A 16,840-nucleotide genomic window follows, 5' to 3' on the forward strand; every position below is an offset into this window, starting at 1 on the left:
CTTGCACCAGTTGGATTTCAGTCCCTTGGGTACATGAAGTGGGTTATAGTGATTTAAAAAAAAAAAAAAGTTAAGATGGTGTGGATTGGTGAGAGCCTGAGTTTCCAGTGGATTCTGTGGAAGAAGTGAATTGTAGGTTTGAACTGCCTGGGATCCTTGTGCTGTTTAGAAACACCTTGCCATGCATGCACAAGAACAGGTCACCCGTGCCAGTGCTCTTTTAATTGTTTCTGTTTTGCATTTGTTCTTTCCTCTAGGTTTTCATTTTCATTTGTCTGGCTGGCACTTTCTCTCTTTTCACTGCATAACTTTACCTCATTTTGACCAGAGTTCTTGTGCATGAAATTAACGGTTTCCTTCTTGCAGCCCATTAACTGCCTCACTCTGTCACGTTTTATTTGAGCATCAGCAGATGTTCAATTTTTCCACTTGGTTGTAGTTCTTTCTTAGCTGATATGAATCATCTATTCATCCTGTGTATGGGGGGGGGAAAGTAGCATTTTGCTTTGACAAAGAAGGCCCTGCCACATCTCCTCCTGCTGGGCATCCTGTGCTTACTGGGGTCTTGCACCAGCAGGATTTATGATCTGATTTTATTGGCTTTCAGCCAGATAGAAAACCTTCAGAATTACAGCTGTTCCAGGACAGATTCAAAGGAGCGTGCACACAGTGCCTGGGCATCCCATGTAAACTAATTCAGCCAGAGCAAGCCTGCCCCTCCAGGGGGGCTGCAGAGTGAACGCCTCCCGTTGTATTAAGGGGAATGGCAAAACAATCCAATCTCTCACTGCTGCCTTTGGTGCTCTCTTTAGTTTTATTGTTTGTAAAATCAACTTAATAAAATGTGCTGGATTTACTGTGCAGTCCTGGGAGATGTCCTGCTTTCTTTGGCCAGCATAAACTGTTTGTTCTCTCCATAGTACAAAGAATTTGCCAACAAGTCAATAAAAACAGTTTGTCCTCTTTTTGCTTTGTTTTCACCCTTTGATGGTCTTAATTATTGTTGATCTTTATTATCTGAAGCTGTTATTTTTGGCTTAATATATTTATTTTGGAATTGCTGATGACAAATGAGTTCGCTGAGTGCAGTGCCCATCTCTTGCTACTTTTCCTTTAAAAGAGGGTGTGTGTATGGATGGCCTAGTGCTTGGGGAAATAATTGATGATGTGATGAATTCCCAGGATCTGAGACAAGTTCTCCCTGCTCCTGGATCAGTTGCTTTAATTTCCTTGTGCCTCAGGTCTCAATCTCTCTTCCACTGACTCTCTCAGATCTTTGGGGATGTCCTGGTATCTCCCTTTACCTCAATTTACCAATTGTAATTGGACAGCAAAAAACATAAGAAGTTGTCTTGTGGCCTAGGCACCAAAAAAACACAGCCCGGCCACCCTCCCAGACATGTCTGCTTGTTTACATTTAAAGTGCTCCGTTTGTGAAGCTTATTGGCACATTGTTCAGCAGTAAGGTGTTATGTATAAATCCAAAATGGTATCCAATAGTTTTCACTTTCCTATCATCCCACCTCCCCCACATGTGCTGTACCTGTTGGTCATTCTGCCCAAACAGACACAGCAGAATTATTATTGTGTTGGGTTTGGTCAGATAAAGGAGGCTGGAACTTCCTAATCAAACATTACGTAATGTTCCTGCAGGCGAGGAAACCACTAGTATAGAATGGTAGGGGAGTAATCGTAAAATCCTTCCATTCCGGGCACATGGTGTGTAAAGTGTAACAACATTTTGAATCTACGTATTTTCATATAAGTTTATTGCCACACTTTCATTTCTTATAGTTCAAGTAACTTGTACGGTTGTGAATCTACATCTATCTCTCTTGTAATTTGCTGTGCCCCGCGGATAGTGTCTGTCTGCGTTTGGTGGGGTGCGTGTGTGTAGCTGTGTACACACATCCTTGAACTCGGGCGCTAACACTCTTGGCACATAAGCTCTTTGCAAAGCCCCAGGGCTGTGGGCGGGGAGGTGGGGTTGGGCTGCAGGACCCTGGGGGGGGACGGGGGGAGGGGACGGACTCCTGAGGCAGAGGAGCTCCCAGACACAAATATGTAGAAGGAAACAAGTACTCGCACCAGGCCCAGGGAGAGGCATGAGAGTCCCTGGGCCCAGTAGGTACGGTGCGCTGGAGTTGAGCAGGGACAGGGGGTTGTTGGCGTCACTGCCCTGCGGATATTTTGCGGGTGTCAATTAGTTGATTTTAATTCACATCACTCTCTGCAAAGCCGTTTGTCAAAGTGAAATGCTGCCTGCCTTCTTGTTAAGAGTGTACATTATTCTGTATGTGCCTACATAGTCACTGTTTTGAACACAACAAAGTGGTGTTTGTCTTCTCTGTTGTCTTCTATCTGTGTAGATAGGTCTGGGAACTATTCAATGATTAGATTAACTTCCCTACCTTTGGGTCCCTCCCTCTATTACTTGGGTGGCTGCTGTGGTGCCATTGTACTGGGTAACCACTCAGCTCTTTCCTCTAGTACCGGCATGCTCAGTTAACAGCTGGCTTACCTTTGGGTGATGCTAACATCTTCTAGGCACTTTCTCCTTGGGTTGTTGAAGATTTTTATAGAAGGGTGTGGTACTAGGACACAACATATCATGTTACTGAAATAGCAGGTGACAAACACACAATTATATGCCCTATTAATTAAGGGAAATGATCTGGCATTAAATAATGATACTCTCTTCTCTGTTTTACTAGACAACATATATTTCAAAATATATGCAAGTACTGTGTGTGTGTGTGTGTATACACACACAATATATATAATTTGCATAGATGTGCCTATCAATATATATTTTATATCTACACCGTGTGTAATTATTTTGAAACATTTGTTTTCTAATAAGAAAATATATGTTCTAAAAAAAAGATATGCTTTCTAAAAAGGTACATATGAATTTATTTTTGAAAATTAAGCTGCAAGGTAGGTTTTTGGTTTTTTTTGGGGGGGGGGGGGTTTAACTTGGACATTGCATAGAAATCCACTGATTTGCAGTTACTTTATCCACACTGCTCCAATCTTAAATTGGTACATTAAGTTATTGGCTTTAAGCAAAGTTTCTTTTAGAAGCTGCTTCAGGGCTGCATGGAGACAGCTTCTGTACCATTGTGCTGTCTAACCAGGCAGGCAAATTCCTATGTGTTAGAGATGAGTGCATATATCACAGGCCTATGCCCCTACCCTTAACGTAAGTATTTTCCCATGGGTGGGGGTCATAAGAACCCTTGACATTGCTAGAAAGTTGGCAGAATGCCCAGATTAAAGGCAGAGCTTTGGCATGTGGTTTTTGTGCTTCACTGTCATGTAGACATTCTGAAAACTACTTCTGCATGCCTTAGTTACATGACCAGTTAGGCAGACCTCCAGTTCCAGTCTTTGGGGCCGATGTAATAAGACCCGTGACAAAACAGACACTAGTTATGAACACGGGTTTTGATCACCGCGTGCGGCTAAAGCTGGCACTTCGGGATGTAAAAAAAACCCAAAACAAAGCAAATAATTTGCATGTAGAAATCCGCACACTCATGAAGAAATGCTGGTACATAAGCGCGATAAGGCCCTATGTAATAAGTGGCCACATCTGCACTGAAAAGCCATGCTGATAATCCACGCATAAAAGCGAGCAAGTGAACGGGTCTCTCTATCCGGTGAAAGTATGACCTTGGAATGTATTTTTACTATTTTGAATAATTCGGTGCTGCAGAAAAAATGGCAAATATTTTCATGGGTGATAATTCACACTGTATAGCACTGAGATAAGTGCTCAGCTGGGCATGAATCTGGCCACTCAGGTGCTCATCTGGGTGCAAATCTGGACACTAAGGTGCCCATAATATGCACATAAAAGTGAACTAGCAAACTGTTCTCCCTATTTGGTGAAAGTATAACCCTGGAACGTGTTTTTAATATTTTGAATAACTGTGTGCCACGACCTCTGTCACTTTCTGCTGCTGACATCCTTTGGCGAAGCCGCAGGATATTCCATAGCATCAGGAACAGCTGGATACAATCAGAAATATCCATTATCGAAATCACACCAGAGCTGCACGGACACACAACCACACCACACTAATGAAAGCAATGGAATAAAATGGCCCCCGAGTCGGTGCTGTCGCTTAACTCGTGCCCCCGTATTGCACGAGAAAACATGCGTACAAACGCATGTACATGCGCACAAAAACCCATGGCAGCTTCATTGCAGCTTATTACATTGGCCCCTTTATGAGAAAATAATGCACACATCCTAAAGCTTTTGTATCTTGAAATCTAGATGATTAGCAGTAGTGTAACACGATCAACACAGTTTGAAGGAGGTAACGTATGCTATGAAGCAGTTTTTATAACAAAGCTTCTAAACTAATATATTTGCATTGTGCCGATACACCAAAATGTACACACATTCTTTGAATTTTTGTCTGCTGTCTAGTGGTTTTAATTCTTGCTAATAAGCCACTCATTTGTTATACTTTATTAAATATGTGCATTAGTGCGCTTTTTAACTAATTTGTGTAAATATTGTGGACCAGGGTCCATGAACACTGCATAAAATAAGCAGACTGGATGGACCATGTGGTCTCTATCTGCCATCATGTTCTATGTTTAATTTTTTTCCCTAATATAATTTAAAAAACCCCAAACTTCCCATTAGGAATAAACAAAAAGCAAGTAATCTTGTCCTGTACTTAGCTGAGATGCTGTGAATAATACTGCAGATTAGCTGAGCTGCCGTAATCCATTTAATGAATAAAACATATTTCTCTTGTTCTATAGAAGGCAGGTCTCTTCCAAGCACAACACTGTTCCAACATTTACAAAAGACCCAAGAGTCAAAAACGTCATCATTCTGCTTCTGGGAGAGAAGTTTCATGTTTCAGGTCTTTTATCACTTCCTCCTTGATGCAGAACTGAACTTTTTATAACTGAGGAGGGATAGGAAATTAATTTAGAAAAGTTAAAAACTGAACTGGGGTTAACAGATCAACTGAATTACAGCAAAATATTAGTAATTGCTGGTTCTTAGCTGCCATGTTTTTTCCCCTAACTCTGCCTCAGGATCTCCCTCTTTTGTGATGTGAAGCAGGTCCCATGGCCTTTGGGGAGTCAAGGAGAGAGAGGGAGGGACATGAGGTGGCCTGCGTCTTCCCTCCCCATCTCTCCTCCGCAATTGTCGTAGTAGCCCAGTTTAGTCATTAACCAAGACAGAGAGTCCAAATTGGTTTAAAAAAAAAAAGGAGGGGCATATAAGTGTGCTGTATTTTGAAGCCCCTGGCTGTTTTGAGGCATGCTATGACCTGCAAACTGTGTGCATGTGTATGCAAGGTTAAGAGCCGGTGTAGAGGAGTTGGGTGCCATGCTGTTGGCAGACCGGGAGAGCAGTATTACTCACCAGGTGCACGCCGTCGGTTCTGTAGAGGATTCTGTCTTCATGGAGTCGTCTCTCGACCCACGTTTACATGAAAACAGGTAATAGCACCATAAATTCTCACTTGGTAGAACAAATAGAGAAACATTGATTCCTCCACTCTCGGTCAATAATGAGATCATTTGTAAGCAAAACAAAACTGATGTGAATTCTGAAGTTTGATTGCAGGTTTTAAAGCAGCAGTATTCCCCAGAGGGAGAGTCGTGGTGGTCTGTAATAACAAAAGCAGCACAGAGTCTGGTGACACCTTCTAGATCTATTGAGGCATTTGAGGAAATTGGGTTCTTGCCCTTGAGAGCTGATGTCTCAATAAATATGTTTATATAAGGTGCCACTAACCTCTGCCATTTTTGCTCCTACCCAGTTTACCAATGTTTTTTTTTGGCCACCATTGTTCCATCTGTTGGTCTTATTCTGAGCTTTCCATATTTTTTACTTGGACTAGAAAATGTTGTTCCTACTTTTTCTATTTTTTTAATTTATGCAATTTTAAAATACAATTCAAGAAGCTTGACCTATATTTTTTTTAATAGCAATTTTATAAAATGTGTCTTCTTATAAGGGTACTCTCCAGCTGTTTACAATGTGAGCCCAGGTTTCTGATGGACACCATCCCTACTTGGATCCATATTATTCAGTTCAGCTGCTCTGAACCTAATGTCCATCAAAAACCTGGACTCACACTATAAACAGCTAGAGAGTACATTTGTAAAAAGGCACATTTTATAAAATCATTTTTATGAAAAAAAAATATAGGACAAGTTTCTTTAACTGTATTCTATAATTGCATAAATTAAAAAAAAAATAGAGCATACCAATTCTTTGCATTCTGACTGCTAAAGCACGGTCCAGAGGAAAAGTGGATTCTCTGCCAATTCTGGTACTTTCTGTTGGGCCAGTGTAAGAATTATCCGAAGAAGTTGATGCAGATGAGTCTTCAAGGCTTCTTGAAGAATAAACTTGTCTGGTAACGATAGCTCATAAATATCCTCATTTGTATACCCATAAATTGCTTTTAAACATTTGACGAAATACTGTCCATTTTAACAACTAAAGCTCCTAGCCAAACAAAGCCAAAATTGTTTAAATACTGGTGAATCAGTGAGGGATGCACAATTAAATTGTAATAGAAACATAGAAATGATGGCAGAAAAGGACCAAATGATCCATTGAGTCTGCCCAGCAAGCTTATGCCAGTATCTGCTGCACTGTGTAGGTTACCCCCATGCTTATTAGTTTACCAGACCATAAAAGTCAGGGCCCTCGGATGCTGTTTGAATCCAATTTCCCTTAACCATTGCCGTGAAAGCAGAAAGCATCTTGGTGTTGCATCAAAAGTATCAGGCTTAGTGATTAAGGGTAGTAAGCTCCGTATCAGCTAGTTACTACCATGTTTATTTGTTCCCCAAACCGTAAAAGTCAAGGCCCTTGTTGCTTGCTGTCTGAATCCAATTCCCCTTTTTTTTACTGCCGTTGAAGCAGAGAGAAATGATGGAGTTGCATTAACAGTATCAAGGCTTAATTATTAAGGGTAGCAACTGCCACACCACCAAGTTACCTCCAGTTACCCCCATGCACTCTTTTCTTTATTTCCAACCTCTAGTCCTTAGGGATCCACAGTGTTTGTCCCAGGCCTCTTTGAATTGCTTGACTGTTTTCGTCTTCACCACCTCTTTCAGAAGGGCATGCCAGGCATTCACCACCCCCTCCATGAAGAAATATTTCCTCACATTGGTTCTGAGCTTTCCTCCCTGGAGTTTCATTTCATGACCCCTAGTTCTATTGATTTCTTTCCATTAGAAAAGGTTTAACAATCTTGCTTCATTAAAACCTTTCAGATATCTGAAGGTCTGTATCATATCTCCTCTACACCTCCTTTCTTCCAGGGTGTAAATATTCAGATCCTTCAGCCTCTCCTCATAAGTCTTCCAATGCTGACCCCTCACCATTTTGGTCCCTGTTCTTTGGATCGCCTCTATCCTGACTTTATCCTTTTTGAGATACAGGCACAAGTATTGAACGCAGTACTCCAAATGAGGCCTCACCAAGGACCTGTACAAGGGCATTCTCCCAGGACAAGCAGGATGGTAGTCCTCACATATGGGTGACCTCATCGATGGAGCCCTATCACGGAACACTTTTGTCAAAGTTTCTAGAATGTTGACTGGCACACTAAGCATGCCCAGCATGCCACTAACCCTGCATCCAGCAGGGGTCCCCTTCAGTCTCTTTTTTTTTTTCCACGCAGCAGTTGCCTCGCGGTTCTTAGGAGCTTTCTGAGAATTCCTCACAAATTTTTTCCTCACGGAACTTTTCTTAAAAATTTCAAAACGTTTTCCCCGTCCCGGGGTCCCCCATCAACCGTTGATCTCCGCTAACACTGGTAAGTTTTTACCTCGTTCTTTGCGGTCGGTTCTCAAAAGTGCTCTTGGTGCCCGACAACCACTGACTGCGCGCTGCGCTTATTTTTTTTTTTGAAAAATGGCAACTGGTTTTCGGAAGTGCCCCGAGTGTCCAAGGACTATGTCCATTACGGACCTTCATGACGTCTGCATCTTATGCTTGGGGCCTTCCCACGACATCCAACAGTGCACCAGTTGCGCCCAAATGACTCCAAAATGCCACTGGGCCCACTTAGAAAAGATGGAACACCTGTTCAAATCTAAGCGCTTGTCTCAGTCTACCCCGGCCAAGAGTCCACCGAATCGAAAGCAGTCTTCTTCCTCGACTCCATCACCATCGATATCTCAACACTGTCGAGACACCGGTGACCTGCCGTCACAGGCATCTTTGCGCTCAAAGGCATCGACATCCTCGTCCTCTGTGCTGGAGAAGGACTGGACTGAGCATCAAGAAAAGCACCATCATTGACAGACGTGAGCCTTCATCCGATGCCGGCACTGACAAGCCATCGACATTGGCATCGACGGAGCTGCCGTCCAAGAAGTCCTGGGGAGAGGAGCCCCCATCCTCCTCTGGACCCAGGATACCGATGCATTTCCCACCTGCACCGGAGCTGGGAGCTGAGATTCCACAAATTACCGTAGACCCTCCGGCAACGCCTACTCAGCCTCCAACCCCGACTGCTGTGTTGCCAACACCAATTTTCCGGGAGGAATTGGACCGGATGGTCCAAGAGACAGTTCTCCAAGCACTTCGTGGATTCCAATCACCACCGGCGCTGACTCCCATGCTGACACCTGATCTGGTGCCTACCATGCTGGCTCCACTCCTTGAGCGATTGGATACCCTGATCTGTGCACTTCCATTGGTGCCCGTTCCTTCCAGACCAGCAGTGCCTCCAAAGCCATCAGTTATAGTTAGTGAGGTTTTGGGTGGACCCTTGGACTCTGTGGCAGCTGACCATGCCCACGGGGGGGAAGTCCCGTGAGGGGCCACAGGTCAGGCTCAGCTCTGGACACACAAACACAGATAGTTCTTTATTTAGACAGTTTGAGAAGCCACCAGAGGTGGCAGTAGTGAGTAGAAGATACAGTCCGGCTGGGCTAGAATTCCCCAGGGTGCTGGAACAGCGGTTTCTCTGGTAGCAGTGCTGTAGTGGAGAGAACTGAGAAAGTGAGTACAATAGAACATTCACAGAGTCCCAAGTATGGAGAAGCCTCGAGATAGGGAGAGCTGGCCCTGGAGGTAGAGAGACTTGTTGGCAAAGTATTCACACAGCGGTTCCACATAAGAGATGGCACTGGCGCTGGAACGGGGGCAGGCCCTCGAGGAACGAGTACCTAGTTCCAGGGAGACAGCTCTGAGGAGAAGATGATAATAGTACTCACTGATGATGTCTGTAGCGAATTCCTCCAAATAGAAAAGGAGATGGATGCAGGCAGCGGGTCAGGGAACATGGGCCCTCGAGGAGCGAGTACCGGTTACCTGACAGCGACCAGAAAGAAGCAAAGAGGCCACAGAGGAGTGGGTACCCCATTAGCAGAAAGAGTCCAATAGTAGTTGGAAGGCAGAGTAGCTGGATACGGAGAGCGAATCCCATCCGTAATATTCCCCTTGCTAACTCAACGGCTAGCAATAAACAGTCGGCTTAAATATCCGGGGATGCCCCTGAGGAATGCGCCAATGAGGAAATAAGAATGAGGGCCACGCAGCGCGCACACCCTAAGGTCCCTGGAGAGCATGGCGGGAGGCAACGCCCAAGCCGGTCCAGGGACGCCGGAGAGGACGGCAGATGGACGCTGCGGCAGCCAGGAGTCCATCAAGAGCAGGAGGAGTCGCAGACAAGGAAAGGTAGGCAGAGTGAAGCCATCAGGCAGCGATGGTCGCAACACCATTGGTTCCTCCATCGGCACTGATCCCGATTCCCTTGTCTTTGGACAAGGAAGAGCCTCCACTGATGCCAGAGCCGATTTCAGGACCATCAGGTCTACTTCCACCCCGACGACCATCGAAAACACCGATACCATCGGTGCCACTGCCTTTCTCCGTGCCGCCACCTCCTGCTTCGGTGCCTCCATCCTTCCCATCGGTGCCACTTCCAGATCCGGCTGGGTTTGGACCTCTGCCTCCATCTGAAGGCCCGCAGGGTGGAGGAGATCCACCATACGATCCCTAGGGTGATTATTTCTCTGACGCTCAAGACTCCGAGGAAATTCTGTCAGAGCCTTCACCCCCAGAAGAGCGCCGCCACTCCCCTCCAGAAGACCTCATATTTGCCAACTTCATAAAAGAGATGTCTGAAACCATCCTTTTAAACTGCAGAGGAGGATGCCAGGCATAAAATGCTGGAGGTGCTTCAATTCGTGGATGCCCCCAAGGAAGTGATGGCAGTTCCAGTCTACGAAGTACTCCTTGACTTGTTACACCATACCTGTGAACATCCTGGTACAATTCCACCAGTAAAACAAGAAAACTGATGCAACATACCTGGTTCAGTCAGCTCCAGGTTTTCAAAAAAGCTAGCTACCCCACCACTCTGGTAAGGAACAGAAGTCCTTGGATGCCTTTGGCCGAAGAGTGTTCCAGGGATCTATGCTTATGGCACGTATAGCAGTCTACCAGCTATACGTGACTCAATACTCGAGGAATCTCTAGAAACAAGGCCAGGACTTCTCCAAGACCCTGCCGGAGGAATTTCAGGAGGGACTCGCTACGATCCTCCAAAAAGGGCTTGATGCTGGAAAGCACGAGGTCAGGGCAGCATATGACATCTTTGAGACTGCCTCCAGAGTCTCAGCATGCCTTCTGTTAAGGGTAGTATCCGCCACTCTCTGCAGGTTATCTCTATTTCTTCGGCTAAGGATAGTAATTGCCACTCTGTGCAGGTTACCCCCATGCCTTCTATTAACGGTAGTAGCTGCCACTCCGTGCCGGTTACCCCTGTGTCTTTGGTTAAGGATAGAAACTGCCATTCTGTGCAGATTATTCCCATGCTGTCTGTCAAGGATAGTAACTGCTGCACTGTGCAGATTACCCCCTACACCCCTTTCTTCATGGGGTAACATGCATAGAGAGGTAGTTACTACCATGAGCAACGTGCTGGGCAGATTACATGGACCATTTGGTCTTTATCTGACATCATTACTATGTTTATTCTGCATCCTGCCTTTTGTCTTTCACCAATTGTTTCAGAAAACAGTGTACCCTGTTTGTAAATGTTTAATATGCTTGTATGTGATGGCAAAATGTGTTCTACAGTAGTTTCAAACAGTGTTTAGTGCAAGGCTTCCCAAACCTGTCTTGAATACCCCATATAATGAATATGCATGAAATAAATGTACATATTCTGAGTCACCAATGCATATTTCTTATGCATTCATGTGGGGTCTCCAGGTACTGGTTTGGGGAGACCTTGTAGTAGAAAAAGCAATGTGGCAGTTTTGTCGCCTTCACAGATATTCTGCCTGCCGTTAATTCCTTTTAACTCCTGTATAAGTTTTCATTTTATTATTGACTTTCCTAAATACAGATATAGGCTAGTAATATCCTCAGACATTTATGTTCTGTCATACTGTAAGTCTCCTCGGTTCGGTATTAATATTTTTTTGCCACGTGTCAAAACATAAAGCACTTTGATATCTTTGCTTGAAAGCTTTTAACCTGTGCTTGATGGCAGGCTGTCATACTGAGAGATTTTAAAATTGGCTGGCAGCATTTAACTGAGCATGCTCATAAATTCAGTGTTTGAGCCACCTTGGGGTCCTCTTGTAGTCCATCTCTGTGCTTCTTATGCATAACATTGGGCTTCTTTTGTGTTCTGCCAGAAACCCATTACATCCCATTGTCTTCTGTTCTGCTCTACTGCTGTCAGCCATTGCACTGCCTGGCTTGCTTAACACTCTGTTCTCCTAACTGAAGCTATTAAACTGTCCTTCCGTTGCTAGTTTCTGTCTGTAGACGAATATTTCATCAAGGGGTTGGCAGAATGTGATTTTATTTTTCTTTTAATGCTGCTTTTAGGAAAGTATTACAAGTGGCTTGTCAGTTGTTTATTGCCATGTGAATACACAGCTTTGATTTCCAAAGTATTTCTCTGTCTGTACCTGTGGCAAAATGTTTTTTTGGGAGCTGTTGGAGGTTTTTGCAAAATTTCATTTGTAGAAAATTAACATTTTTAGGGCTTTTTTTTATGTTACCACTGTAATAGTATTTCCAAGTAATAGCGTATCTGTGGATTTAATACACATATTGCATTTCTTTATTTTTCATTTCCAATCCATGAACAATGTTGTAAAATAATTCTAAATAAATCCTTTATTTTGCATTGCATTTTTCTTTAAAATATAGGCCCAGTGTGAGAATCAGAATAGTTTTATGGCTTAAAGCTTTGTAGGTTTGGAGTATAGTATCCCAAAGTCTCTTCTTGCTTTTTTTTATGAGCAATGTGAACATTGATTTTTTTTACTGTGCAAACACAGTTCAGAGAATGTGGGCTAATTGTTCCAGTGTAGTGACATTTCCATGTGAGTTTGGCAGAATCGTTTCAAAAAATAAATAAATAAAGCATTAACATGGTTGAAACTCCTTTGCCCTGGTGTTAAAGCCTGAATAGATACTGAATAGGGCAGCTGAGAGAGGGCTGCTTCTGTCCAAAGCACTATACAGAATGCCATATGTTAGGACTGAATCACAGGATATTGCAGAGCTGTTTATGAGCATTTAATAAGTAAACATATGACAAGTGCGTAATGCCTTTCTAGACTAGCCATGTATTACTAGCATCTGTGACATTATGGAGACACTGATCTTATTTTGTGTGTGTGTATTTAACAGGCACATGGTCCAGGCTGACCTGAAGAGTTCCACATTCTGGCTGCGAGCGAGCTTTGGTGCTACCATCTTTGCAGTTTTGGGTTTTGCCATGTACAAGGCGTTATTAAAGCAACGATGATCAAAAGAGATGCTCTGACTCTACCTAATTAAATACAATATAGTCTCTACTTTTATGTACATTCTAACTGCTGTAAGTTGTGTCGGAAAGATTGAAATATTTATATATGCAGAGTTCCTTTAGTAAAAATGTGTAATTTGTGCACAAGAAGATTTTAAATAGTGATATTGACAGTATTGGCATTGTTGTAAGAGCCAATGGAACTGACATAGGGACATCTAAGGCCAAAAGGGATGTTGTTGTAAATAATGTACATACAGAAGCAATAAAATGTTGCCCGCCAAAAAAAGAGGTATAGCAAATGTTTTTGGTTGTTCCAGCATAGTGATATGTTAGTGACTGCTTCATATACACATGCACTTGGTTTTCACATAGCATGGGTTGAACACCAGGATCTTTCTGGCCTAAGGATTCCATATATTTATTTGTCATACTTCTGAAGTTCTCTTGCATATGGTGGTAGATTGTTTTGGTTGGCTTCCCTTCTCTCATCCCTGCACAATGACACTTAATTGCCCTTTTGCATCTTGATTTCATGTCATCTTGCTAAGAATAGCCATGACTGATTTGCTAATCCTATATGTGTGTATGTTGAACTCGCCCATGGATGATTTCCTTGCATTCAAGTTCAGTATGAAAGTCTTCTCCTAACAAAACACAACATGCAGAAAAGCTACCAGATAGCTTACGAAATCAGTCTCTCTGTGATTCTGTTTCATATTGCAGTATGCTGTATTTTATAGCCCTTACAAATCAAGTGGGAAACTTCTACATTCTGAATATTTATAATGCACTATTTTATTTGTCACTTTCTTCATCCTTGTAATATCTGGGTAAGTTGTAAGGCTAGAACAGTATACAGGGTAAAACAAACTGCTTGCATGTTTTACAGCGTATGTTCTATGTCTTATTCGCATTAACTGTAGACTGCACCTTTTTAATACTAAAATACAGCTAAAGAATATAACCTTTCATGATAAACCTATTTTTTTCATCACTGGCCTTTTCATGTATTTCAATAAATAACTCTAATGTACTATACTGTGTTTGTCTTTTCTTAAAAGGTACTTTTATTGTGATGTGTTTTATATACAGGAAGTCTTAAAAAAAAAAAAAAAAAAGCCTTTTCTTTACTTTTAGCTTAGGGAATGTGCTTAATAGCCAAGGCAAGTTTGTTAATAAATAAATAAATAAATAAAAAATAGAGAGAGAGAGAGAGCGATATATATATATATATATATATATATATATATATATATATATATATATATATATATATATATATAAAAGTTGGAGGTTTTTGCCACATTTCATTTGTAGAAAATTTAACATTTTTAGGGGGTTTATTTTGTTACTATTGTAATAGTATTTCCAAGAAATAGCATATCTGTGGATTTCATGTGCATATTGCATTTCTTTATTTTTCAATTCCAATTCATGTGCAGTGATGCAAAATAATTATAAATAAATCCTTTAGGTGTGTGTGTTTCTTTAAAATACAGGTCCAATGTGAGAATCAGAACAGTTTTATTGATTTAAGCCTTATATATTCACAGCTGTCTGTGCAGCTAGTAGCATCCCATCATATGCCTAGTATCTTCTCAAAGTGGAGTGGAGGAGCAGCCTAGTGGTTTAAACAATGGGCTGCAAACCAAAGAAGCCAGGGTTCAAATCTTATTGACTCTCCATGCGACTTGGGGTAAGTCACGTCATCTTCCATTGTCTCAGGTATAAACTTAGGTTGAAGCTCTCTGGGAGCAACAAAATAACTACAGTACCTGAATAAAACTCACTTTCGGGCAGATGCAATATCATGCACTCAGGTTAACCTGCACTTGGACATGCATTTTGAGGGATCAGTGCATCCAAACTAGCATGTACCTAATAGTGCTCATCACATGCAAATGCCATGTTGATGAGGCTTTTTGCTAGTACCCCCTTATGTAAAAAATTAAATGTGCACGCATTTTAACTCAGAAATTAAAGCCAGCCATGCAGCTGCCATTGTCTTGAGGAGCCTCAAAGGTTGAACAGAAATCCAGAAAATACTGCTTTTCTGTGGTTCCTCCCACTTAATATCATGGCGATATTAAGCCAGAGGAACCACAGAAAGCAGCAACATAAAAATAAGTCTTGGCAGTCGGGTTAGGAAAATGGATGCTCACTTTACGAGCATCCATTTTCCTAACCAGCGCATGGCCTCTTTTTTTGTGCGTTTGGTGGCGCGTGCATATGGACGCGCTGATTCTATAACATGCGCACGTGTTATAAAATCGGCTACCCGCACGTGCGAATTCCATCTCGATCACGTAAGGGGGGGGATTTTAGTAGGTGCGTGCGGCAACATGATAGCCCTATTTCCCAATTCCCTCCCAGTTCGCCCCCCCCCCCCCCCCCGTAAAGGAGCAAATTTCCTAAACCCCCTACCTAACCTGCCTCCCTTTTACTCTGCCAACCCCTAAAACCCTGCTGCCTGCTCTAGATTGTTTTGTTTATAGACTTACCCGCAGTCTGTAGCCAGCAGCAGGTTATGCAGTGCTCAGATCCTGGCACGAGCTGGCACGCTGATGCCGCTGACCCTGCCCCCAGCCCGCCTCTTTTTAAGAAATCCTCGGTGCGCATACCAGGAGATGTGCGGGGGTGGCTGCAGCCCGGTCACCTGCGTATCTCCCAGATTGGCCGCGTGTAGGGCTTTTAAAATTTGCCCTAGAGTATCTAACCCGGCATAAATCATTCTCCAAGTCTTTCATAAATCTTCAAAAGTATCCGTCCCCTAAGAGACACACAAAGCCCCAAAATGGAAATCTTTTCCAATTCTTCAATCTTAAAGAATTCCTGAAACTGGATTTTCAGTCCCCCCCTATCTAATGAGTTAATGCAATGCCTCACGGGCAAATATGCAGCGAGCTCTCGGAGTTTCTAGGTTATGCTTTTGTCTGAGGTTCTCAAATAAACACAACCCTCCCTCTTCATTCACCAGTTGAGAGGTTTCCTGTACCCCTTTCCTTTTTTTTTTTTTTTTCTTTTCCTTTTTAACTTTTAATTGCAGGGAAACCCTGAGTCAGATAAAAGGGTTGGAAAAAAATAGAAATACATGCCTGTGTCTATAAAAACAAAACCACTCTATTTCTTGTTTGCCAAAGGATTTTGTGAATGATGTAAGATTACATCTCATTTGCAGTGCAAACTGTTTTTGTTTAAAGAACAAGGAAGTTGTCTTCCTGACTTTTCTCACCCTCTGCAATCACAGCTTTGAAAACAACCACCCCCACTATAATGCGACCAAGAATTGAATTGCATATTCAGGGACTCTGACCTGGAGAAGGGAGCGTAGCTCTCAAAAGCTACTCACATAATACAGGCCGATGCACTATAGTGCGCACAGCTTTACAGGCGCTTGGACACGTGTTTTGGATGCATGTCCAAAACCCCTCTTGCAATAAGGGGATTGGAGCGTCCAAACCAGTGTGAAACTAATAGTACTCACCACGTGTAAATTCACGTTGATGAGGCTATTAACACCCCCCCCCCCCCCGCCGGCAAAACAAATGTGCACCCGACTTGCACATTTTTACTCAAAAATGAATGCTTGCCCTGGAGCAGGCATTAATTCTTGAGGAGCTCCAAAAGCTTACAGAAAAGCAGCAAATACTGCTTTTCTTTACTTCCTCTGACTTAATAGCATGGCAATATTAAGTTGGAGGAACCGAAAAAAGGAGAACTGAAAAAAAAGCGTCGCCGGTGGTCAGGTTAGGAAAACAGACACTTGTAAAATTGAGCGTCCGTTTTCCTAACCCACTGACAGCCACCTCTCCTGGCCGCCCGATGTGAATCAGCGCATGTTGAGAGAGCGGGGTGCTCAATCATGAGCGCCCACTTATTGCTTGCCGACATTGCATCGGCCTGAGGTCCGTTAAGTTGATATAGTAAAGAAGTCTGTTTGACTAGCAACTGCACTGCTTTATTCACTGTTAAAGAAGAAATGGAAATAATCCAAACACCAAACTGCTCTAGTTTGAAAAAGTATTTTAATAATTTTGTAGGCT

General features: G+C 42.8%; 1 protein-coding gene across 5 annotated transcripts in view; it reads left to right on the top strand.

The window, feature by feature from the left end:
- RHOT1 (ras homolog family member T1) overlaps positions 1 to 13,835 on the top strand; it is an 88,468-nt gene extending 74,633 nt beyond the window's left edge. For 3 of the 5 annotated variants that reach the window (XM_029600724.1, XM_029600723.1, XM_029600727.1), the window contains 2 exons: positions 5,338 to 5,481; positions 12,677 to 13,835. In XM_029600724.1, coding sequence (XP_029456584.1) covers positions 5,338 to 5,481; positions 12,677 to 12,794 — 262 coding nt within the window. In that variant the 3' untranslated portion in view covers positions 12,795 to 13,835. The remainder of the gene's footprint in view (positions 1 to 5,337; positions 5,482 to 12,676) is intronic. The other 2 variants (XM_029600725.1, XM_029600726.1) reach the window with 1 other exon arrangement.
- The last annotated feature ends 3,005 nt before the right edge of the window (positions 13,836 to 16,840 follow it).

The sequence above is a fragment of the Rhinatrema bivittatum genome, chromosome 4 (genome assembly GCF_901001135.1).
Source record: "Rhinatrema bivittatum chromosome 4, aRhiBiv1.1, whole genome shotgun sequence".
Classification (NCBI taxonomy): Eukaryota; Metazoa; Chordata; class Amphibia; order Gymnophiona; family Rhinatrematidae; genus Rhinatrema; species Rhinatrema bivittatum.